The sequence below is a fragment of the Ambystoma mexicanum genome, chromosome 9, assembly GCF_040938575.1.
Source record: "Ambystoma mexicanum isolate Mex_15411 chromosome 9, UKY_AmexF1_1, whole genome shotgun sequence".
NCBI classification, from domain to species: Eukaryota; Metazoa; Chordata; class Amphibia; order Caudata; family Ambystomatidae; genus Ambystoma; species Ambystoma mexicanum.
In genome coordinates, this window is record NC_090931.1 from 416,351,946 (window position 1) to 416,379,200 (window position 27,255).

General features: G+C 44.4%; 1 protein-coding gene across 1 annotated transcript in view; it reads right to left on the reverse strand.

Annotated features, from left to right (window-relative positions):
- TMEM132E (transmembrane protein 132E) overlaps window positions 1–27,255 on the reverse strand; it is a 1,510,109-nt gene that overhangs the window by 219,707 nt on the left and 1,263,147 nt on the right. Inside the window, exon 5 of the mRNA XM_069614886.1 lies at window positions 9,213–9,405. Within this exon, the coding sequence (XP_069470987.1) occupies window positions 9,213–9,405 (193 nt within the window). The remainder of the gene's footprint in view (window positions 1–9,212; window positions 9,406–27,255) is intronic.

Consider the following 27,255-nt stretch of genomic DNA (forward strand, 5'->3'; position numbering starts at 1 on the left):
GTATCTCCAAGAGTAAACAAAAGCAGGTAACTGATAGGTCGTGTCCCCAGATGTAACATGAATGTAATAGTAATGGAAATGATTTCGACCCAATACACAATAAATATCTTTTGGTGTGTGAAAGCTTTCGCTGAGAACGTTTTCTCTTGCAATCATGTGCATGTTTCACTGTTGTAGGAGTACCTGTACAAATTAGAATAAACAGACATAGATTGCAATGTTGCTTTAGTCCCTGGCGCTCAATGTTGACAATCATTTTTAATCATTTTGAAAAACAAAAAAACACTGTCATGCTTACTTCTCTGTGAGTGGACGCTTTGCAGCATGCCTGCTACAGTTTTTTTTTTTGTTTTGTCTTTGGTGCAGGACTGGTATTCATACACTACAACCATTGGCACCTTGTAAATCTCAATCAGTGCCTAGCTAATGTGATGCCTGTCAACAAAAGGAAAGTGATAACAGGCAGGACTGTGATCTATTTGTCTGCATACACTGAGGTGTTGCACTGTGGCAGGTGCCCCCACCAGGCTACTCAGCAAAGAAGATGTTACACATATTTTAAAGACTTAAACACATGATGATAATGCATAGTGTCCTGATGAGGTATTGCAACCAAGTTCAGATCAGATCAACTGTTTGTGCATTCACTACAGCACAACCTCTGTGGCAATTTCATCAAATATATAAATAAAATGCAATAATCAAAGTTGAAATTAATATTGTTTGAGTTCCAACATGGCGAAGAAGATAGCTGAGTGTGCTAAATGCTTGTTGCAGATATCTCTGTTCCTGTGCTGGGGTTCGTATTTGTGTATGTAAATGGTATTGATAGGAGCATGCACTGTACAACTAAACCTAACTGCAATAAAAATAGTTATGTAAACTAAAATAGAATCATTATGGGGCTAGTCTAGTTAGTGGTGGCGCGTGTCTTTCCTCACACCAATATTTTTTATAGCGAGATCAGCACTGCAAGATAAATAATAGCTGCTACATTTCTCAGTGTCGCCCATCTACTGATTTATGCAAAATGCACAATGGGAAGTTATGTTAGCGTTTCTCCAAGCCCCCTTATAATTGTGCACTTCATCTCATCTTTATGGTTTTTTTAAGTCATATTTGTCATACTATTCATCCCCTTTGATCAATGTCCTGTTTTATTTTAATCAATTCTTGATCATGATGTATGTCACATTTTAGAATGTACACAGTGTGAATAATTGCCATCTGGCAATGGTGTAAATAATTGGCGTTTGTGATTTTTTTATTAATACATAAAATGACGCGAGTAATTCCATCTCCAAATGACTGATCTACCAAGCAGATTCCCCTTTTCGTCAACTCCATGCCAAAATCATAGTGTACTTGTTCTCTGCTGCATCAGTAGCCTGATCCACAACACCTGCTTTGCTCATGGCGCAGAGAAGATTCAAAGGTCACAAGGTGCCCACTCAAGAGCCGCAGCAACAGCCAAGTTTCTGCCATGCAGGGGCGGCATTTAAGATATGTCCCCCTGATCCAACACAACAATCATCATGAACAATTAATTCTGGTGTCAGGGTAAATACTAAACAAAGCTATGCCTGAGATTAGGCATTGTGCCCAGCTGCCACATTCCAACTGATATTGCACATGTGTCAGCACCTGTGAGTCAGCTGTGCCATGGAAGGTGATGTGCATTCTGGTCACCGGGATGAGACTGTCAAATGGCAGGACAGGAACCTGGAGTCTCGGGTGTCTTTTTTTGATCTCTTTGTGAGGGCAGATAACACCCCTCTGCCAGAGACAGCTGTTCTGGGTCCGAGCATAAAAGGAGCACACCCATTTAAATGGAGTAGCCTCACACCAGGGTGATACATCTCTAAGGGCCTTTGTTCTTAGTGGGAAGGGAAGGTGGCAGGACTAGAGAAGGCAGGAGGCCCTGGTCAATGGAAGAAGATGTCCCCCATCTTGTTTATCTCTTTCTCTTTTTCTCTTTCTTGTCCCCTCCACTTACTCTGGCGCAAACACATTTAGTGTGACATCAGAAAAGCAATGTCCACTCCGTTCAAGAACGGGGATTGGACCGCTAAGTCATGCTAGCTTTAGTTCACTCAGCTGGGGACTTTTGCCTTTCAAAGAAGGGGTTTCTTTAGATTCCTTCAGATCTTCTCAGATCCTCTCAACACACAGAATTTCACCTGAGAAGAACTCAATGATCTTCCTTTGGGAAAGTTGTGCTTTCCAAAGGGCTCAGCCTGTGGTGAACAAGGAGCTGCCCAAGGCGGAAGGAACATCTGCCCGCTATCCACTAACAGGGTACATAAGGAATGACCTTTGCTGTGGACCAGGACCTACCACTCTGTTCCAGAATCTACTTAAGCTGGGAGAGCAGAGCCTGAATGGAACCATCCTGCTCTCGAGTACCCCTAAGCAGGCTTCAGAGCAGCCGGAGGGCCAGACCAGCCGAAGGTCTCTGTTCTACCAAACTGGTCACTCTGTATTGATTGCACCGTGAATGAGAGGGAACACGCAGGCAGTGGCTTTTGTGCTCCTCCACCAAGTCAAACTATTGCGTGCACTTCAAATCAGCTTGACGCTGCCTTGTGCCCTAGCTAAGCCAGTCAACTGCTTGGCCTGAATCGACTGCTCGATGCCGGTACCTGATCCGAATCACTGGTGAGTCACATGCCGACTCTGACCAGGGGTTAAAACCTTGGTTCAGCCAAGTTAGCCCTCGAATGGCCAGGTCATTGACCTGCACATCAATGCCACCAAAGTCACCACTTTGAGCATTAATCACCAACTCGAACCGCTGGACCTTCATTTATCGACCCCTCCGAGAGTCCAAAGCCTGACTCAGCCTGGCTCAACTGAGAAGAAATTCTGGGACCCACTATGACCTGCAACATTGAGAGCGCTCCTTCAGCCGCACAGAGCACTGCATTTGCCTCTACTCAGTACCCACAAAGAACTGAATCCAGGTACTGTTGACCCTGAATTGCCCCTTGGTCAACTTGGGCCATAGAGACTTGTTAGTTCACGATTGCACCTGTTTTCAATATTGACATATCCTTTTCATGGCTACTAATTCACCTACCAGCCCTGGAACCACGCTCAGATTGCTAGTGGGTTTTTGTATGGTATTTTCTATTCATTCTATTACAGGTGGTGTGTTTAATTAAGCAATAGGTCCCAAGCTGTGGGGGCATTACCACTTCAGGTAATGCCCCGGGGTCCATAGTTACAGGCCCGACCAAAGTAGAAATGTCCCCTCCCCTATGAGGGGCCTGTTGCTATAAGTACCCAGGCCCATAAAACCGGGGTACTAAAAGCATTTTTTTAAAGTTCCAAAACACTCCGTGTTTCGGTACAGACATTTTTTTCTCCAAAAGAAATGGCCACCGGGGGAAGAGAAAACCAAATCCGTTTTCCCTTTTCATGGTGGTCATTGAAAAAATAGAAAAAAGTAAAGCAAAAAAATGGCCGACATGGAAATGAGAGAAGGAACTACACATAGCCCTTTCTCTCTTTCTGTGACAGCAATTAAAAAAAGGTAAACAAAAAAATGGCCGCCATGGAAAGGAGAGAAGGCACTACAGGTAGTCCGTTATTCTTTTCCATGATGGCCTGTCGCAGATCGGGAGCGCACGCGCTGGGGACACAAGTGTTCCCAGCGTGTCCATTCGCGAAATGGACAGAAAAGAAGGTAAGTGGGCCTGGGAGGGCAGGTAGCATATTCTGTGGGTGGAGGGAAAGACTTACCTCATTCCCCAGGGAGGGGAGATGGCAGTCGAAAGCCCTGAGGAGGCTCAGGGTGGCTGGATTACAGTCTGGAAACGCCCATGTTCTGAGCCTCCCCATGGGCTGGAAGGCCACCACACCCCCCTCACGTGTACTAATTAAAGTTAAAATATTTTCATTTAACCTTGATTTGACATTTCCTTTATTTTGGACTGTGATCCAGTGTTGTTTGGGTCACTACTGGTTCACCTTCACACCCTGCTTAAGAGCATAGCCTTCCCTCGGTCCACGTTAGCACAAAAGGCGAAGGAGGTGTATCACTTAACAGTCCCTGTTTTTCCTTCATGGCTGAAGCCACATTGAATTCTTTGACTCTGTTAAGCATTAAGTCTGGAGTGGTTCAAGAGTTCGAATTTTCGGACATAATTAATTATTTTGCAATATGCAAATCTAGAGGGAAATATATAATTTAATCTTGCCCGCATTAAGGCACATCAGACCTGGGCAGTGGAAAACATGCACTCACTGGATGCTTCTCATTGAATTCCTTCTACGATTACTTGAATTTGTATGTCTGCTGTGTGAGCATGTCCTGAAATGCTAAGTGAATGTTGATGTTTGTTACACCCCTTTTTGTTTTCTCTGCTGCCTAGTCATGTCATGTTTTTCCAAGGACATGTACTTTGGACACATGCATACAGAAATAAAATGGTCTGGTTGAACTGTTAGGGTATCATTTTATCAACATAGCATCCTATTGAGGAAGCAGGTCACAGAAATGTGTAATGTTTACATTTTACTAACAACTCGATAACCCATTTAAACCCTAGATGAGTTTCTATTGAATTTGACTCGAGGTATGTAATCACTGGGAGGGTGCATGGGTCTTGGAGGGGGATGACATAGGTTTTAGGTGGGAGGAGGGTGGGAGGAGAGCATGTGTTTCAGTTGGGAGCCCCAAGACTGTCTATGCCCTGGTCCCTAGAAAGATGCCCTGCTTTGGAGCATGTTATAACACTGGACCAAGAGCAAACAGATAAGAGAGAGAGTATGAGGGATGGAGGGAGGGAGGGAATAAGGGAGGGAGAGAGAGAAAGTGAGAGAGAGAGAGAGAGAGAGAGAGGGAGAGAGAGAGAGAGAGAGAGAGAAAGTGAGAGAGAGAGAGAGAGAGAGAGGGAGAGAGAGAGAGAGAGAGAGAGAGAGAGAGAGAGAGAAAGAGAGAGCAGAGGGAGGAGCAGGGCATGGGGAGGCATACAGAGGAGGAGAACAACTGAAGGGGACACGAGACAGAGCACAGAAAGGGGAGAAGAGATGCATACAGAGAGGAGAGCAACTGACGGGGACAGGAGAGGGAGCACAGAGAGGAGAGAAGAGATGCATACAGAGGAGGAGAACAATTGAAGGGGTCAGAAGAGGGAGCATAGAGAGGGAGAAGAGATGCATACAGAGGAGGAGAGCAACTGAAGGGGACAGGAAGCACAGAGGGGAGAGGAAATGCATACAGAGGAGGAGAGCAACTGAAGGGGACAGGAGAGGGAACACAGAGAGGGGAGAAGAGTTGCATACACAAGGGGAAAACAACTGAAGGGGACAGGAGACGGAGCATAGAAAGGGAAGAAGAGATGCATACACGAGAAGAGAGCAACTGAAGGGGACAGGAGAGGGAGCACAGAGAGGGGAGAAGAATTGCATACACGAGAAGAGAGCAACTAAAGAGGACAGGAGACGGAGCATAGAGAGGGAAGAAGAGATGCATACAGAAGAGGAGAGCAACTAAAGGGGACAGGAGAGGGAGCACAGAGAGGGGAGAAGAGATGCATACACAAGAGGAGAGCAAGTGAAGGGGACGGGAGAATGGGAGCACAGAGAGGGGAGAAGAGATGCATACAGAAGACGAGAGCAACTGAAGAGGACAGGAGAAGGAGCACAGAGATGGGAGAAGAGATGCATACAGAAGAGGAGAGCAAGTGAAGGGGACGGGAGAGGGAGCACGGAGAGGGGAGAAGAGATGCATACAGAGGAGGAGAGCAACTGAAGGGGACAGGAGAGGGAGCACAGAGAAGAGAAAAGAGATGCATACAGAGGAGGAGAGCAACTGAAGGGGACAGGAGAGGGAGCACAGAGAGGGAGAAGAGATGCATACAGAAGAGGAGAACAACTGACGGGGACAGGAGAGGGAGCACAGAGAGGAGAGAAGAAATGCATACAGAGGAGGAGAACAACTGAAGGGGACAGGAGAGGGAGCACAGAGAGGAGAGAAGAGATGCATACAGAGGAGGAGAGCAACTGAAGGGGACAGGAGAGGGAGCACAGAGAGGAGAGAAGAGATGCATACAGAGGAGGAGAGCAACTGAAGGGGACAGGAGAGGGAGCACAGAGAGGGGAGAAGAATTGCATACACGAGAAGAGAGCAACTAAAGAGGACAGGAGACGGAGCATAGAGAGGGAAGAAGAGATGCATACAGAAGAGGAGAGCAACTAAAGGGGACAGGAGAGGGAGCACAGAGAGGGGAGAAGAGATGCATACACAAGAGGAGAGCAAGTGAAGGGGACAGGAGAGGGAGCACAGAGAGGGAAGAAGAGATGCATACACAAGAGGAGAGCAAGTGAAGGGGACGGGAGAATGGGAGCACAGAGAGGGGAGAAGAGATGCATACAGAAGACGAGAGCAACTGAAGAGGACAGGAGAAGGAGCACAGAGAGGGGAGAAGAGATGCATACAGAAGAGGAGAGCAAGTGAAGGGGACGGGAGAGGGAGCACAGAGAGGGGAGAAGAGATGCATACAGAGGAGGAGAGCAACTGAAGGGGACAGGAGAGGGAGCACAGAGAAGAGAAAAGAGATGCATACAGAGGAGGAGAGCAACTGAAGGGGACAGGAGAGGGAGCACAGAGAGGGAGAAGAGATGCATACAGAAGAGGAGAACAACTGACGGGGACAGGAGAGGGAGCACAGAGAGGAGAGAAGAAATGCATACAGAGGAGGAGAACAACTGAAGGGGACAGGAGAGGGAGCACAGAAAGGAGAGAAGAGATGCATACAGAGGAGGAGAGCAACTGAAGGGGACAGGAGAGGGAGCACAGAGAGGAGAGAAGAGATGCATACAGAGGAGGAGAGCAACTGAAGGGGACAGGAGAGGGAGCACAGAGAGGGGGAAGAGATGCATACAGAAGAGGAGAGCAACTGACGGGGACAGGAGAGGGAGCACAGAGAGGGGAGAAGAGATGCATACAGAGGAGGAGAGCAACTGAAGGGGAAATGTAAAAAATGAATCTAAACATGGGGCACAGCTGGCCAAGGTCTAAAAAGACACATTTCTTTTTGCCCATTCGCTTGTGCCTAGTCTCACCATGGCGGTTTCACGGGGTGAGGGTGTCGCTTTAATCCAATTGTAATGTGTAAGTTTGGGGCAGGCGGAACACCGAAGGGGGTATGGGGACTTGTTGTCCATAAAAGAGCCGCATAGACAATGCGGTCAAAATGTTATTTGCAATAGGGTAATGGTGGCCCCAGTGCTAATTGCTCGTATCCCAGTGTAACATTTCTGCTAAAAAGCCCATGAAGTCTTTTCTTCAATACAGAGTTGTGTTTAATTCTAAACTTCCCTATTTTCTGCTCTGGGTTGTTTAAAGAAGGATGAGAGTAGCCGGAGTTTAAACACAAACCCGTCGGGGGCTTTCGTTGGCACAAAGCCGCTTCACGGTGGGTGGGCGGGGGGGGGGCACTACTGCAGCTAGTAGAAGAACCTGCGAAAGCCACTGGGAGGATCGCTCTAAACGCGTACAAGCAGAAAGCACAAGGGTTATCAGAGCAGATTAAACATAGTCGTGCAGAGACTGGCGAGCCTCCTCAGCTTTGCTTTACCCCTTTGCAGTTACCATGACAACCCTGTATAAAAAGTGGTAAGCTCATCACTTTGCTCTCACAAAAGAGATGACCTCGGGGTTCAGACTCATTCAGTCCAACAGGGCCTGCCTTAGTTCCTGCATTGCCCGGTGGCAAAACACAAATTTGGTGCTCCTTCCCCTCAAGTGTGGCGGGCGCGGGGGGGGAGGTGCGCCAAATGTTTCAGTTGGTGCTAATCAGCTCCCTACTGTTATTAAATGCTCTCTGGAGGGCCCTGCCATGCCTTGTCCCTCCCCAACCGCTTGGAGTGGAGGAGACCCTTGAAAGACGCCCCTGAGCTAGCGTGGTGAGGGGCTAATGGCCCACCCCTAAGGTCGGCTCTGCAGTCCAATAGCAAGCATTAGATGAAGGCCGGCAGCTTGAAGAGATGCCCTGCCAGGTGGAAACTCAAGTTGTGCGGCTTGTCCACATCGCCCTCACCAGGCAATCCTGATGCATGGGTACTCACTTCTGGTAAGGGAATAGAACTTTCCCAACCAATGGCACCCCACTGTTACATCTATGTAATCCTTTCCAACACGCCCCAAAAAGAAGGGAGGGCAATGTGCACTGCTGGCTGCTGGAATCAAACTAGTATAAGGACTGCTCTGCAAGAATGCACCATTAACTCATTCCGTTCACTATGTTTAGGGTCCGATTCATGGAATTTTAAAGTGCAAAGTGCAAAGTCACTACAAAGTCATTTTTTACTGCAAAAATGACTATGCACCGACTTTGCACTGCAAAAATACACTTTAGACAGTACCAACAATCAAGGGTTGTGGTCGCAGCACAGTTATGGAACGACCTCCCACTGTCACTGAAACACCTGTCTAATCATTTGGCGTTCAGAAGGGCCTTGACGACCTATCTGTTTTGAAGTCAGACTAGTTTGATGGGCGCCTATCCGCTGCGTCCCTCTCCCGCGCCATGATGTCCTTGGGTGACCTTGCACTTTATACGTTTCTATAACATAACATAACAGACTCGCCTCATGGCCTCCTCTGAAATGGTGTTATTCAAGACTGGGAGTTCTCAATAGAAGTTTAATCAAATACAAAAAACATGTTTAGACCTGCAGGACTGAGGGATTAACGCATTTCGACACTGTTGTCTGATGGACTCAGCATGGACGTAGAAGGGCCACCACACCTCACGTGAAGACATTTCGCCCAGATATGATTTTCATTTAGGCAAGAGCCTAAGAGGATTACATCACCTTCTTCATTGGTAACTGCAGTGTTGATGGGTACATTAGGTTAGACTTCATACAGTGCCTCCCCGCAACCCTTTCTATTGTTTATTCCTATGGCAACCCTTCACTGTCTGCAATGCATCTAATATAGACCTTCAGTTGCAACTTGCTGACAAGTAGGACTAGGCAGAAAGCATGGATGAGCAGCCCAACACCCTTCATTGTTCTCAACAAGATGTATCGTCTCTTTTGCTTTTTTTAATTCTTATATAAAAAGTTTAGAAAAATGCTATCTATATTTGGGTGCCCTTCTTTCCGATGTTTCTCGCATCTGTGAGGTCGTTAGGACAATAACAGATCGAATGGGGTGGGTTCTGGGTGGCATAGAAGAAGAGGAACGGTCAACTCACCATTGCGAGGGGAACGATGGCACGGATGTCCTTCTGAATGACGGTCAACTCGGTCACCACCTTCTCCAAGTCAGGTGGTGGATTCCGGCCGCGGTAGTCGATATGCCACATGATACGACGTGTCACTGACTGGCTGGTGAAATTCTCCATCTCAAAGTCCAGCTGCATGATCTCGTATGAGGAATCGCTGGTCCTGGAGAAGAAAGGCACAGGCTTGCACGATTAAGAAAAACACAACCGATAACAATAGACAATACCCAAACCAAAACATGTCTTCCCATACGTACAAGAAGTAAACAACGACCCCCTAAAATCTACTCATGCAAATCAATAGACCATGCTAACCTAGACCCGACTAATTGAAATATTCTACTGACACCTCCATGGCTAACCTCTTCTGGACTATTTCTACAAATATGAAGACCGTACTACATACATCCTTCATCAATTCCTGTCTTAGTCCAGGTGCACGCTTTACTGTAAAGATTTTGGTGGCCCTTGCTAACTCTTTCCAACGTGGCCAATACAATGGCCCATCATGACGTGCGGTTCTTTCATAGCGTATCCACAGCTGTACATCAGGTGATGAATGGTCTCTGTATAGTCAAGGTCCGCGCAGGATTTAACTCCGCTATCCCTTCTGCTGATAATACATGAGTACAATTAAATCGATACCGTGTGACTATTTATACGGTAATGCAGAGCTTGTTCACAGATGAAACTCTTTACATAACTAGCAGACGAGGATGGTTTTTACCAACCCCACCATAGTATTTCCTGATGTCGACCCCAGACATCAAACCTATTCTTAGCCAAAGATGTCGACGGTTTTGCTGTAAAAGCAAGAAGACCCAGGGGAGTACTCGTGTCGACAATGTTCTGTAACTAAAGCCCTGCGGCCAGGCCTTTTTCACCGTCGAGCCAGTTAATGCATTTATAATTTTGTATAGAAACAAATTAAAAGATTTCATGCCTGCCACTTGAACTGGAGAGTAAGACGTAGCTCCCAAATGAGCATTTGCAACACTGCATTTGTCTGCAATAACGCGTTTCTTCCCCAAAAAGTGTACATATTTTCTGAATTCATTTCAGGAAGCCGACGCAACCTCTCCGTCCACTCACATAATTGTGTCTGCCACCTTTATATGCCGGCACTCTGTTGCTCCTCAGCTACATTTGCGCTGTGGAACACTTCCTTCAGTGACATGATTTTGGCTAAACAGTGCAGAATTAGAAATTGAGGGGAGGTGGGAGACATTTAGCTCCCACTTGTGGCCTCGAAGCCCCTGATGATTTTGACAACAGCTACCATGAGCTACTTTTGGCTCTCGCGGCCAACTGATGCGGAACAAACACACCTATGTGAATTTAAAGCAACACGCATTCTGATTGGCTCTCGCCGGGTCCTTACCCGGCCGAGAATCCTTCGATTCTCGGCCAGGATTCCAGCTACCTTGTCCTCGGCGGGGGGCGTGGCAGCCCCTCAGCCAATGAGGAGGCTCGAAGCAGGGCCATCCCCGCTCCGAGCCTGCCCACGGCTCAGAGGCTGCCTCCGCCCCCTGCTGGGGACTCGGGTAAGCTTTTTTTCTTTTTCCTTCCCTCCCTCCTCCCTACCCCACCCCACTTACCTTCTTGCCCCTGCGTCCCTGGTGGGGGAGGATGGCAACCTCCAGCAGTGTGGAGACTCTGCGCCTCCACACAGCTGGAGGCTTCCATCGTCCCCTGGCAGGGATGAAGGTGCGTTTTTTTTCTACTGCGTATATAATGCGGGCCGGGGTACTAAAAGCAATATGACACTCGCGGCGGGGGCATTACCGACTCTGGTAATGCCCCTGGGCCTTCGTTAAGGCCCTCGCTTCGCTCGGGCCTATAACTATGGACCCCGGGGCATTACCTGAGTCGGTAATGCCCCCGCCGCTCGGGTCATATTGCTTAAATATATGATGGGCAAAGTTATATGACTGCATCTTATGTGGAATTTAGATTTGAGGAACTCTATGTACTAGCTCCTCGTTCCCCAGTGGTAGCTCCCGGTCACTGGTTAATGTTGGATACCCACTAGCTGCGTATAGCTCCGTCTTATCCAATCTTAATTTTGATCTCTGCAGTGTTGACCACATACCTGAATATTTCAAATCAGTGGGCAACATGGTTTTGACAGTGGCCAAGTGAAGAAATGGGAGCTGTCTACAGAGGCCAGCGATAGGGGTGAGGGGGGAGCTCTGGGTGAGCCTTTCCATGCCTTGCTGTGGTTTTCTTATACTTTGTTAGCCTCTGCCATAGGTCACACTGTACCAGGGATCCAACTTGGCTCCTGCCAATGTTAGCCATTTGAACAGAGGACTCCATTGCGAGTGCTCACTGACACCTCACAGTTATTGCAACCGCAATGCCATCCAGCCGTACATGCATAATGATACAATGCAGAATGGCATGTAGTTTGCACTAGCAAGTGACATAGACATCCTCCACATCACAACTATGGCATTGCCATGTTAGCAGGTGCTGGTAAAGGGTAGCCTAATATATTTTGTCTTGCACAACACTTTTTATTGTGCAACAACATGGCAGCGTGTCTTAGCTGACCGGGGTCGTGTGCTAGGTCCTGAAAGATTGGTGAGGTGGGAGACCAGACGCTGTCATTAAAGCAGCATGGTATCATACAAGATGGCCTGGCCCAATGGGGCAGTGAGAGATGCTGACAATGCAGAACATGGTTTGTGGGGAAGCCACCTTCTTAAGGGCCAGTTGTAGAGAGTGCAAAACAGGGCACGCCTTATGGAAACATGTAACTCTACGTTGATGCCATATACTGTGCTGCTGAAAAGTTCTAAACCATCAGAGCGTGCAAACAGGGAGTTCACCGACCAACAAAATCTCCTCGCACAACAGAGCCGCAGACATGTTTAACTAGACCAATGTACAAGGCACACAGATAATGCAACAGCAGCAGATCACGCATGGCCATCGTGAAATGATTATGTAGACATAGAAGGCCTGATTCACAGAACGGTTTCCTATGGCATTGCTCCATTATAAAACACTTCCATGAATCAGGCCCTTGATGTCATACAAGGCCCTTTTCATTCTTTCACAAGGGTGAGTGGCCAGGCACAAAGAAAATGAAGCAGCCTTAGGCATACAGAATGGATGGATGGATGGTCGAGGGAGACAGTGCTGTATTCACAGAACATAGATACACGTCTATGCTATAGAAGGCCTCTCTTCCTGGCTCCCTGGGAGATGGACAAGAGACACAATTCCATCAGCCTCAGAGTCCAGCATGGATTATATCAATTCAGGACAAGGATTTTGCATTTTACCTACATTCCCATGACTTAACACCCCCCACCCCCACACTCTTTCAGATCGGCCAGAGAGCCCAGAGACCATGCCAATAGCAGAGGTCTGGGTAGAAGTTCCAATAACATCACCTAACATAACCATGTTGGCATCCCCCGCCTCTCCATTGCAATGGGGCCAGATTTGCCATTTGAAGGATCAAGCTGTTGCCCCTTCACATGGCACCCTAGGTAGCCAAGCTAGAATGGCTTTATTGTAGAACTGGCCCTGATGAGGTCGTAGAAGCAATGAGCCCCAAGCTGGGAGCGCATTACCACTTTTGGTAATGCCCTGGGACCCACAGTTACAGGCCTGAGTGATACGAGGACCTTTATGCAGGCCCCGCTGTGTTACCAGAAACGGCAATGGCACCCCAGTGAGGGGCTTATGACTATTAGTACCCTGGTCCATTCTCCCTTTCCATGGAAGCCACTAGAAAGTAGGAAAAAAAGTAAACAAAGGAGATGGTTGCCATGGAACGGAGAGAAGGGAGTACACATAGTCCCTTCTCCCTTTCCATGGTGGCCATGCGAATATTGAATGTAGCGCGGTGAAGGGTTTTGTTGGGCTGGTAGTGACTAAGCGAGGACCAATGAGCTTGATTGTTACAAGATACAAAAAAAGGAGCTGATAGAAGGCTGTGGTGGAGCAACACTGCCCGACAAGAGTAGAGTGACAGAGTGACATCAGGCAGGATACTGCGAGGATGAGGGGAAAGAGAGGACAGCCGGGTGTGCTAAAACAGGGGATCAGCATGGGGAGGAAAGCTGGGCAGCAGCGCTTGCCGGAACCCCAATGGGTGTGAGTGCACACTTATGCTACTTGCGGAAATAAATCACAGAAACCTTACAACAAGACACAGATCTATTTCAGGTTCATACTATCTCCCTCAAACACAAAGGCTGTGATATACGGACAAGCCACATACATGATCTCTTACAAAGCTTTGCCTTTACAAGACCTTGCGACGGTCCGGCTAATCCAATACCAGACACATAAATGACATGCTCAGTACCCTTAAGACAGAGATATCTGTAAGATCGTCATTATGACGTGGCTCTGAGAGAAAGAAGTTGCCTTTTGGCTATATATTCCTCGAGGGACCCTGATAACCAGACAAATAAGACACAGCTATCACAGTAGACCACAAGAGCTGCTGCCTGAGCATTCTACTGGGTGGGACCAGGGGAGGTGGTCCACACTGGCAGGGCTGCATCAGGGTACTTCAACTTTTCAGATGAAATGGGGCCTGAGGCTGAAGGGTGCCCCAAGCAGCTGCCCCCTGTTGGCAGTATAATAATACAGCAACATGCACCTTTATTTATTTATTTATATTTTTTAAAACGCTCACACAGCCGGCGGGCATTGAGGGGCTGTTACACGAATTCTTTGTTTTTTAGTTGCGTAATTGTTTTTTTTTTTGTCTAAGTGCGTATTTATTAACCTGTGTTGCTTTGTGTCGTCTTGCTTCCAAGGCGAAGGCGTTGCCGTTGAGCTATCCTCCCGGCACCTTTAATTTCGGACATCAAATGACTGCATTACAGCACACATGTTACATGTTGCCTTTGCAAGCACCTTCAGGCCCTCATCTCTTTAGGGCTGTTAACTCAGTAGCCAACACGGTTCTTCTCACCTCATTGCCTTTTGACTCCGGTTTCGTCTGTTAGCCAGGTGTACCTACACTATGTAAGGCATGTTCAGTCGGCGTGTATTTGTCGATTCATACGTTTGATGGGCTAAATCGCAACTACCTGAATTAAAAAAAAAAAACACTTCTTGGTGAAGAGCTGGGAATGCTGATGGGGGCACATAAGACATAAAGTCACATGGCAATGGCAAGTCTGTCGTGCGGCGGCAGTATATACTAGACAGGGAGAGGTGACAACGCAAGTGGTTGAGCAGGAGCGGCCTCGGAGAGGAGCAGACAAATCGAGGTCAGCTCCGTGAACGGCGCCCCCTCATATCCCTTCCCCCGAGCTCTTGCAGGCGCCGGAACGTTCCTCCGGGCTTGTGAGATGAGCGAGGAGCCCACATGCTGCGCGAGAATTAAGTAAGACGCCGAATGCAGAGTGTTGCTGCCGCCGCACAGCTGGGCAGCCCTAATGTGCCATGTTCACATGTTAAAGATAAACTGCAGCCGCTTTCTCCGAGATGCCCGCGCAGAAGGAAGAGGGCCCTGCAGCTGGTGCCAGACACTGCGCACATAATAATGAGAAGATAACAACCATGCCAAAGAGTTCCCGAGATTCCGTGCGTCACACGGCCAGCCAGTCCGCCAGTGGCCCAGACAAACACGGGCAAGGATCTGGGCGACACTCTCACGGACATGGGGAAGAATCGCGCAATCAAAAACCTGTCATACCTTCGCTAGGAGTGGAGGGCGGGGCTGCCTCGACTCCACACCCTGGACATTCACAAAACAAGCATTGGCAATGCCACACTTCTGGCTTTTGTGTAGCATGCGAAAGTCACTTGCCAGACACTACATCCGGGGCATTAACTGGCCATTGATGGTAGCAGGTTCAAAATGGCGCGAGTAGCTGGTCTTCTAATAGCAATGCCCGCAAATGCCTAATTTGGATTTGCCATTGATTTTTTTTAAAACAGGCCTTCAGCGAAGGACACACTAAGTGCTTGTGAATCTAGTGGCTGAAGGGAGACCTGTTTAAGACAGTTTTATTACACCAAGTTACAACTCTAAGCCATTAATTTTCAGAGGACTGCTTTTGAAAAACACTGGCAGGTAATTTGAGCACAAACTTTGATGGTAAGGCTTGAACAAGCTTCGACAAAGAGATCCCAGAAGGATGTGTTCTGGGTGGGGAGGGACGGGAACCTTGTTGGAATGCCCATAACCATTATCATGGCCATGGACAGTTAATGGCTAGGCAAAAACCCAAACATCGCCTACAAGCTTTGTGCCCCTTCTCATGTGACACGTGTCCCTATCTGTATGATAATGCAATAGGTTTGGCTTATAGGTGGCGCTAAAACACCACTCTAATAGCTCAAACATTAAAAGGACACTTTTAATGAGTACTAGGGGCATATGTCCTAAAAAAATGGTGGAGGACTCATTAACATATGGAATGGCACATGACGTTACAGGAAGTGAAGAGATGTTAAATTGAAATATGCAAATTTCACTCAGTGGGTCTTTCCTGATCAAAGAAAGTGCACAGGCCAAATACACATTTGCCTCTAGTCTTACAAGATGAATTATGAACTCCCAAAAAAAAGATCAAGAGAGCAGTGTTTCCTATAATGTTCTCCCAAAATGTGAACTTGCAGAGTGTAGAGGAGCAGCCAAATGCCTCTATGGGAAGTTCTGCCCCTATTCTGCCTATATGTTGGAAACCAGAAATTGCAACATTTGCAACGCCAGTAATGATATGATATGATATGGCATTTATAACGTGCCTATGCAGAAGTGTTTCAAGGAGCGACATGGCGAGGGAGGGGGAACAGAGGGAAGACATACAATGATCCTACTAGGCCAGGTGTCATTCAGATCATGCAAGTGCATGGGAGATACCATTACTGCAAACATTCTTTGAGATGAGGTATCCATTAAGAAAGTCCTATGTGAAGTATCTTCGAAAGACCGATGATCTCCTGAGGAAAGCGCCCGAAGAAGTGTGAAGATGCGAAAAGGAGAAGCTGGTGACGTCATGAAGAATGAGAATGACGCACTGAGAAAGATGACTAGAGAAGAGAATCCATAGATGATAAAGAATCTGATGGCAAATAAAGAATTGAGAAGATTTTCATATGTGGAACGAGGATTGTACAAGTGTTAAGAACACTGAAGAAAATGCAAGCCGTTCAATAAGTGTACAGACGCTGTAACGGAAGTAGACTCACTATTCATAAGTCTGGCTATACGTAATATATAGACCGCAGGTGGTGCCACCATCATATATGTATATAGAGTTCTGGACATTCAATGACATATTTTAGTAAGCAAGTCTCTATGAAGGAATATAGATTTGAGGCTATGTATGTTGTAGCAAAGAATAGGCTTGAATTCGTAACAAGATCAGAGAGGCTGTCTGGCTTGATGTCAAAGACTGGGATCATCCAATAATTGGTTATCAGCGTGTGACAAGCAGTACATGTGAGAAGTCAAGGCATCCCTTGTTAAAGTTGCAAACAAGGAACACCATGGGTGCAAAGTTTCTTCAGTAAAGACACATAAATGCCATAATATGAGCACATTCACAGTCTCTGATCATGTGAGCTGAGGATGAAAATAGATGGAGAGCATTGTGCACCGGACTCCAGATAGCAAGCACTCACACTCCCATATATTCCCTTGGATGAGAAGCTAAAGCAAGGCCAAGTTCAAAGACAATGTGAATGGCAGACGGCATGAGGGATGAGAAGTGGCAGGCTAATTGAGTGTGAAGATAAGGTCAAATCCACCCACCAGCACCTGGGGTACCAGCTTATGTGCTGCTAAAGCATCAAATGTTCCAGAAGGGTACAAGAGTGCCAGCCAATTATAGAAGGTCGTATAATGAAGAGCCTTATAGTTTGAGAGCCAATTAGGTGTTGTGTTTCTAATTATTGTTGAAGATGACTTGCATGAAGGGAGGACATGAGTGGCCCACCTGACTATAGAGACCCAATCACAGTCCCAGCCCTTATAGAAGTATACTTAGATGTTCCCTTGAGCCAACCACAATCCCATGTAGGTTTTCTTAATTTGCCACGTAGTATGATGTCATGGTTGATTAATTTTTGCTATAATAGTGCGATTTTTTGTAAGAATCACTGAGATTATGCTTTGCGATGTTTAGGTTAGTTTAGTTTATTTTTTTGTACAGCGCACCAAGCCCTGGGGCAACTGGGTCCATTGATGTCCATTGTACTCCCTGTTTTAGATCATTGTTAATAAAACAGTGTTATTTGACAACTTCCTTAGTCGGTGTTGAGAAGTTATTCTCTTAGTTTGAGAAGCTATTCTCTGTCCCATCCATAGTACTGTCACACTCAATCACGGTCTATAGAGGAGGAGTAATATCCGGGATAAGTTAGTTAAGACCTTCAGAGACAAAAGAGATAACAACCCTGTAACAATATGGCAAAGTACAGCTCCTACAGGACACTCCCCATGTGGCTCTTGTTCAATGTGCTCACAAACTGAGCGCACAAAAGAAATAGATGTGGGGCTCCGCACTCCTTGGATACAACGACAACTTACCAATTGTAACACCGCGGGAGTGATCTACCTCATCAAATGCCCCTGCAATCTTAAATATGTAGGGATGACTATGAGACCCATTAAGAAGCGCATGATTGAACATCGCTCGTGCCTAAGGACTAAAAAGTTGACAGCGCCCATGGTAAATCATTTTATCACAAAAGGACATAGCCCGGAATCATTTAAATGGACAATAATTGAAAAAATCAATATTCCCAAACGGGGTGGTAATTTCCAGAATATACTCTTTAGGAGAGAGCAAAACTGGATATTTAGGCTCAATACCCATAAGAAAGGACTCAATGAATTCATCCAGTGGAATAAGCTAGCTGTCCTTTCCACCTAAAAGCATTATACATCACAGAGCCCTTATTACGGCAAAACTAAGGATTGAATGCATTTAGTTCTATCCATCTTGTAGACAGCACCCATAACTATCTGGAAGTCAAAAATATAGGAAACCTGTGAGACATGATCTCAATTAATGTATGATGTAGAAAATAATATTTTGAACATACATTTGTATTTAGGAACATGCCACACTGTTGAGTCTGACTATGTCATTGAGCCTGGGTATCCTGTTTTAGATAGTATAAATGTGTCTGCTAGTCATGAAAAAACAATGTATCACATGTATTGCCAGTGTCCATCAATAGGTATCAGCAGTCTGTAGATTATTGGATTTTTGTGTTTATACTTGAGATTGAAATTGAAAAAGTGCTTTTTTTCCTTTTTGTCTTCATTTTTGAACAGTCTTATTTATGGGAAGGAAAATAATATGATTGCACAATGCTGAACTTCTTTTGAAAGATACAGTACCAATATGAATAAATAGTACATTAGACACCATTTTAGGACATTGAAAATATGAGCAGAGAGATCACGGGCCATATTCAGATGCCTCTCCTTCTTTTTCCTCCCCCCCTTTCCCCCCCCCTTCCCCTCCCTTCCCCCACCCCCCCCTTCCCTTCCCCCCCCCCTGCTTTAGTAATAACGGCGCATATAACATCATGCTGATGTAGTAGTTTTTCAGCACGATATGCCACCAGCGGTGAGAGCGCTTAAATTCAAAAAGTTAAATTTTTATTACAAAAAAATTTTTACTTTTATAGTAATATATTAATACATTAATTCATTGTTTTACAACAATGGACTTGTATCCATTTGTTTCACTTGTAAAAATCATAGCGATTGCCATTAGAAGGAACCTCTTATACTGGGAGGCCCTCGGACACATACATCTCTGAAGCCCGACTCAATATGGCCTCTTCGTTTTTCCTGCACTAAAATGGCAGACCGGGCATAGAGTTTTCCATGGCCCGAAGAGCGTTGTTTTCCTATGTAGGTACTAGCTTGGCAGGTGCAGAGTGTAAAAGCAATTTCCAGCCCACGATTTTTGGTGCAGTTGCATTAAAGCACTGATACAGACACTTAACAGAGCTAGCAAGGTAAGAGACAGCATTTTATAAGTCTTGCATTGTCTTTTTAAAAAAATGGCCGTTTTTTTAAAAAAAACGGCTGTTTTTCGAGTGGAAATTTCGTAAATAAAAGCATCATGTATTTTTATAGGGTGTACATGAGTCTACTCTATAACCTTAGAGCATGACATCGAGTACTTCCACGTCAGGAAGCGTTTAGTCCCTAGACACCCAAGAGCAGTGACGCTCTTCAGCTAAGTGCGGTAAGTTAACGCACAGATTGATATGGGCTATAAGGTCATTTCACCACGGGGAGCCCCCCCCTTTTCTCACCTCCATTCACAACCAAATGATTAGAATGTGGAGATGTTCCCGTGCATGTTTGTACACAACCAACCCCCACCTACCCCTTCCCCTTCCAACCCCCCCCCTCCCCCCACCCCTCCTTCCCTTTGATGTTAAATGTAATAATAGGCGGAGTGCGGCGAGTGTGTTGTCTGTGTCTGGTGGTGTAGAGGAGCTGCAGCAACCAGTCTTTCAACGCTGTTTATTTTGCCTGGAGGCGGACCTAACTATAAAAACACCGGACACACGCGGAGCGTCGCGGAGTGCGGCGAGTGTGTTGTCTGTGTCTGGTGGTGTAGAGGAGCTGCAGCAACCAGTCTTTCAACGCTGTTTATTTTGCCTGGAGGCGGACCTAACTATAAAAACACCGGACACACGCGGAGCGTCGCGGAGTGCGGCGAGTGTGTTGTCTGTGTCTGGTGGTGTAGAGGAGCTGCAGCAACCAGTCTTTCAACGCTGTTTATTTTGCCTGGAGGCGGACCTAACTATAAAAACACCGGACACACGCGGAGCGTCGCGGAGTGCGGCGAGTGTGTTGTCTGTGTCTGGTGGTGTAGAGGAGCTGCAGCAACCAGTCTTTCAACGCTGTTTATTTTGCCTGGAGGCGGACCTAACTATAAAAACACCGGACACACGCGGAGCGTCGCGGAGTGCGGCGAGTGTGTTGTCTGTGTTGCTTGGGGAGCGGTGGAACGTGGGGAGACTAAGCTCGCAGTGTCTAACATATTGCAGGTAAGACCTAACTAAGTTAAGATACTTAGTGTGAAGCATAATTCTCCCCGCGTTTCGTGTCCTAAGCCAGGCGCTTCAAACTCAATTACACGCCCTAGTGCTCCTCATCAATCTCTGTGAAATTGCGGCCGTGACTGCGGGGCGTTGCCCTTTGAACGGCCTCATCTCATAACACAGACTCAACTAACCTCCCTCTTGAGACCCAGCCGTGACTGCGGGGTATGACCCTTGGAGCGGCTGTGACTCGTGTTTGTGAGGGTTCTATCTTGGTTTGATCGTGCGACGTCACTAGTAACTTAAAACAAAGCACTGGCGACAATATCATTTGACATTAAGTACTTGAAGAGTGTGACTGCTGGATGCAAACCGGTGGATATTTTTTGCGATCCAAAATGTCCACAAACTTGAAAATATCAAGTACGTCCCTGACTTTAAAATCTACACCTAAAAACATCTCGAAAGTCAATATTTTGAAGAGGAAGGTGCGTAATCAATCCTTGGATACTGTTAATAAGAAATCGTGTGAAGGAGATATTCGCGACTTCTGCAAACCAAAAAAATTCAATAAGGAGAACACCTTGGACATTTATGACACTTCCATAACGGACACGCAACTCAGAACGGTTGTGGAACAAATAATAACAGACACAGAACACATGTCGGTTAACTCATCAAGTGTCCCCAGTTCTCAACATAAATACGAGATACATAAAGTTAGTAAAATTGGGTCACCCGATGTATCTCAGGATCCAAGTCAGTCAGAAGGTTCAGCTATTCTAATTAAAGATCAGGTTCAGTTTGACGAAAAATTATCCAACTCATTTAACAACTTAAAATTGAATAAAGCTACCGCTGGTCTAAAAGATGAGAGACAAAAGATCACTCAAACAGTTTCAAAGAACAAGGAATCACAATATGGTGAACAAGGGACAAGCTTGAATTCAAATAATCAATGTAACAAAGAAAAAGCTATTTCAATTGAGTCGGTTGCTATCGACCTTGAAGAAAGAGAAGAAGGGTCAAGTCTACTTTTAGATGAACTGTCAGCCATAGCTTCGTCATCTATGTTTTCGGACAAGGATAACAGTCTGTATAAATCGCCGAGCTTATATGACAAATCGGGAAATACGGCACATATGTCCCTAGCTGGACTAGCAAATGAAGGGAAGGCGTCCCCCAACCATAACAACAATAATTCACCACGTGCAAGATCAACACAGGAACCATTATCCCAATATAATCTGTTGGAAATTACTCTCAATTCAATGCATATGACAATAGTCACATTAACAAAGCTCTTCGAATCTCTGGACTCCAAACTAGTAAAACAAGCCAAGCAACTGGATCAATTAGTTAAATGGATGCACAATTTGATGAGTAACCCGGCCAGTGTGCCTTGGAGTACAGACAAATTGATATCGACTGCTGTGTCTAAAGAAAAGGCTTACCATAAAATACCACAAATTAAGCATGTGATTAAAGAAGCTCTTCCTCAAGAGTCTTTACATAAATCTGTCATAATTATTGAAAATGCGGCTGAACTATCGCAAGACCAGATTCAGAATGTCACTGATACACCTGCCCAGCTAAAGGATGTTGCACCCCTTACTGTGCACATGCAATCTAACTATGATAAGTCAACTTCAGCCATAAAAGACAAGAAATTGTCACAGACTCCTAATAGAGCAATGTACAATCTATTTCAAAACACCAATTCAATGAAAGACAAAATAGATTGTGGTTCAATCTGTAAAAAAACCAAAAACCAGGAGCGACTGGCAATACGCTCAAGGGCCAACATTAAACACCTCATTAAACGGCTTATTCCAAAAATGAAAGGCAACTCAAGGATACCAATTAACAAGCCCGCTAAAAAATTCAAAAGCAAAAGTATTGAGTTACCATCTGAAATCCCTGACAATAGTGGTAAAGACTATCTACCGCTGAATCAGCTCATCGCTACTATTGAAGGTAATGATCCGCCTAATGAAACACCGAAAAAGGATACGCGAACTGATCCAGCAATGGTTCCACTCTTAACTCAAGATGCTAAAGTACAATCTCTAATAACCAAACAAGTGAATGTCACCCATGTGTCGACCCTTTGCAACCCAATAACGACAATATCGATGGCTGGTGGCCCTTCCTTGGATAGCTGTTCTAAACGAGATGTACTGAACAGTGTAAATCAAGATGGAGAGAATTCTTCAATACTGGCCGACATCAAATCCCAGATCGAAAACTCAATAAAGACCTACTGTGAGATGCAACAATCAATGAAAAGCACATCTCAGCCAAAAAACAATCGGCTGACTGTGCCAATGGCTACTATAAGCTCTCGTGATGTGAATTCCCAAACCTTACAACAAGAACAAGTTACTCAAGAAACTAATGTGAATTCCCAATTATTACAACAAGACCAAGCCATTCAAGAAAGACGACAAGTCCGAACAACTCAGCAGTCCCAACTTGCCTTGTATCACCAAGCAGTGCAGCAGTTGTTACCAAGCTCTACCCAAAATGCCAATTTAAAGCGTGACATATCAAATGAGAGAGGAAACTATTCTCATCTGCAAGAATGTTCGACTCAACAGGAGATGACTATAAAGTATAACAGTCATCATCCCCAAGACAACCGGGAAAGACAACATCTGCAAATATGTGAGAAACAGCAGCCAAAAGCAGCTAGCATAGACACACTAATAGCGAAAGCAATTGAAAATTATTTCATCTTGAATATGAAGCAACCATTTCGAGCTAGCAAACCAACTACAGAATTGGATTGTAATCTCACAGCTCTTAAACAGCAAGATTCTGAAAAAAGACAGGTACCGGCGAATCAGAAAGAGAATAGTGCCAGGGGTGGTATTGGATCTCAGGCAATAAAAAAACAAAAATGGCTCAATCAACATAGATTGATCCTCAAATGTCGACCTGCTCCATACCCGGACTATGTACTCAATCAATCCAGTATTCTGGCAATCTGTGAAGACATCGATGCTCTTCGTGACATCACTTCAATTGATATCGATCAAGTTGAATTTCTTAATGATCACGATCAATCCATGGTGAGACTCTGGCTGCCTTCAAATTTGACAAGAAACGCTCTATGGCAAGCTCGAATGGAACTATTTGCCTTGGGGTTTGTGTTAGCCAGAGATCCCATGTGCTTAGACGAAAGAGGGAATATAACCCTAGAATCCAAAAACAACTACATGGAACAACATGACCAGGAACATTGTACCCAATTTAATGAAATTACCAACTCAAATTCAGCTAAAATCTATCAAGCTTCAATCTATGATGAAGAGGAAAAATCATAACAAAGAAAGGAATTAAGTACACTTTCTCTAATCAGCTGGAACACGTGTGGTCATAGCCATTTATTTCGACATACCGCAGATGTCCTAAAACCGCACGATATCATATTGCTGCAGGAAACATGGCTAACCAAAAAACCCATATGGGAGGACCATACTGTCATATTAAATCCAGCTATTTCAAGGCAATGCGGAAGACCTTCCTCAGGTCTGATGATAATCACCAAGAATCATAAGAACTGGAGTCTAAGTGAATGGGCCTCCCCGAATCCCTATTTGCAATTGGTCAGATTGAACACGAGTGGTAATGTCATTGCACTACTTAACATCTATCGAAATCCGAAAGGCATTGGGGATGACAATTTTTTTTTGGAGTTAGAACTCCTCTTGAATTTGATCTCAGACGCATCCGACATCACCTCAATTATTGTAGCTGGAGATTTAAATTTGCAGCTTCTACCTAATCATAATTTGAAACATAATCTCATTTGTCTAAGATTAAAGACCCTAATGAAAACTCGGAAACTGATCATGTGCAATGGCTCAATATCTGGCGATTTAGTACCAAAAATTACCTGGTGTAGAGGAACTGTATCCTCCATAATTGATTATGTCTTTGTGGATTCACTTACTTTTTACAGGGCAATTACGTTTCAAATTCTGCCGCAAACAAGTAGTGATCACAATGTCTTGAACCTAAAATGGAATGTCAAAATGAATGTGCCGAATGCCAACCAAAGATTTGAACACATAGTGTCAACCAACAATGCTCGTTCAAGATTGGTTTGGAACAGGAAGAACTTAGAAGAATACTGCGCAACAATTGAAGCAAACATATACAGTGACTATACAGTGCATCTTCATTTATTTGAAGTAGTCTACAAGAATAGAAAGCTTGATTTTGCAAAACCTAAGCATCAAAGCGACTTGATAGTACAACAGAAAAAAACTACATTAAGGAAAAACCGAAAGGCAATTCTACGTTCTAATTGTGTTGACAAATACCAGAAGGTAAAATCACTCAATTGTCAGTACACCAACTGGCTAAAAGGTTATCGTTGTGCCTTGTATCAAAAGGATGGGGAATCCATGTTGCACAATAGTATGAACAAAAATACTGGTCAAATGTGGGCACTCCTCAACGACGCCTTGAATTCAACACAAAAGGCAGCTCAAATAAATGGAGTAAGCGAAAACCAATGGATCAATCACTTTACCAACATGTATCAGAAAGAGCTGTGTCAACCAACTAATGTTGTTAGACAGAATTCCAACTATAGTGGGCTACAAATTGAAGAAGAGGATGTATTATTCTACATAAAAAGGCTCTCAAATTCACGTGCACCAGGGCCAGATGGTATGAGCAATTTCATGTTCAAACAAGCTCCGACACAATGGTCCAAGGTCTTGACGTTGATTTTCAACCAAGTCATTAATAATGTCACAATCCCGGTCTCATGGAAAAAAGCCATCATTATACCAATTTTCAAAAAAGGAGACCGTTCACTACCAAAGAACTATAGGCCCATTTCACTATTAGATGCATCTGGTAAGTTATTCTCTAAATTCATTCTAAGAGATTTTAACAAATGGACACTTGAAGCAGATGTCAGAGATCCCTTCCAAACCGGATTCGTAGCGGGTATGGGAACGTCTATTAACTTGCTCATGTTAACAGCTATTATTGAGCATCACAAAGTAATTAAACAACCATTATATTTCATCTTCATAGATCTACGAGCCGCGTTTGACTCTGTGTCACGTGAACTATTAATTCAAAAACTAATTCGATCAAGATGTCCAAGTTATATCATACATCTAATAGAAGACCTGCATACTAATAACTCTATACAAATTCGACTTACAAATGAAGGAAAATTATCTCAACCTATCAAAACATTTCGTGGAGTGAGACAAGGCTGTACTCTAGCATCAGCCCTCTTTAATTTTTTTATTTCTGATATTGGTCAGTCGTTTGAAAACATCTTCATTGATTCTCCGAAATTAAAGAATAAGGCTATTCCTTTTCTGATGTATGCAGACGATTTGGTGATTATGTCTAAAACACCGAAGGGACTTCAAAAGTCTTTGGATGCAATCATTAATTACACTTACAATAACTATTTAAGTATTAATCATGAGAAAACCAAGGTGATGATCTTTAATGACAATCATAAATCATCTAGAACAATGAATAACTGGAACATCGAGGGAGAAACTCTCAAAATAGTAAACCACTATAATTATCTGGGCGCACAAATATTCTCAAAAGATCAAGTTATGACATACAAACAACAACAACAAGACAAAGTGATCACTTTTATTCAGCAATCCAAAATAATTATAAGAAAATACGGAAAGTTTACTCTGGTCCCGGTCCTATCATTCTACAAACAAAAAGTTACACCAATTTTGCTTTATTCATCAGAATCAAGACCGGTTATGACCGACAAATTTTGGAATTCCTTGGAATCAAAGTATTGGCGCAGTGTTCTCCAGCTGCCATCATCAACGCCACTAGCCATTATCAGACACGAATTGGGACTCATCTCCCTACATTTCAGATATATATGGCTAATAATAGCGTTATTCCGGAAATGCTTATTGGCAGTGAAAGACACATCGGTCCTGAGCATACTGTCTAATTATATCTTTGGCTCCAATGATAGTTTCATACAAAAATGGCGAAACGTAGTCATTGACACATTGGCTTTGATTGATGTTGCTCTATCCAGTTTACTTCAAAATCCAGATCATATCAAAACGAGATTATTCGAAAGAGATTGGAATAATACCAGAGACAAATGCACTAAGTATTGTGATTATGATCCGACAACCTTCACAAACAAGAAGCATTCGTACCCAGAACGCTATCTAATTAAATTTCCATCTATCAAATATCGGAATGAGCTACTACGGCTAAGATTCAATATATGGCCAACGAGACAAGTGTTGGCCCGTCGCAATTTCATCAACAAAGAGCAAGCGTTCTGCAGATTTTGTCGACAACAAGATACCATTGAAACATTGAGACATCTGCTCACCGAATGTGAATTCCTTCTACAATTTCATGTTAAATATTTCAGACATCTAACTGAGCCATTTGGGGTCACTACATCTGATGTACTATGGAGGACTATATACTCTGGGATATCAGTAGCTGTGTCAATTGGGGCAATGGCCTTTCTAGAGGAACTGAAGCTTGAACAAAATCAAGTAGAGCAATAACATGATCATCACAGTATTAAACAAAAGACAGTCCTTCTAGAATGTTTGACCCCTTGCTAAAAAAGATATGCTAAAAAAGATATGTATATATTGTTAAAATGATTTTCTAAAATTCTTTATTTTAAATTTAAGATATTGAAAAGTTGTATATTTCAACTATATCAATAAAAAAAAAAAAAAAAAAAAATAATAGGCACATGTCTTGGACACAATCATTTGTCCAATAGTAAGAAAGCCTAATGATATTCTTGAATACAATTTAAAAGCAATATATGCATAGCAGTATAGACTCGTAGAAGTTTGAATGGCACATATTAAGACCATCCCCCTTTTTTTGTTTCCTTTGAACTGTAATCTATAGGAATAGAAACACACACGGAGGGGTGCAAGACAGCGACCCTAGACAGGCAGTCAAGACCTTCTTAATTAAAAGTCTGATGAAGATGACCACA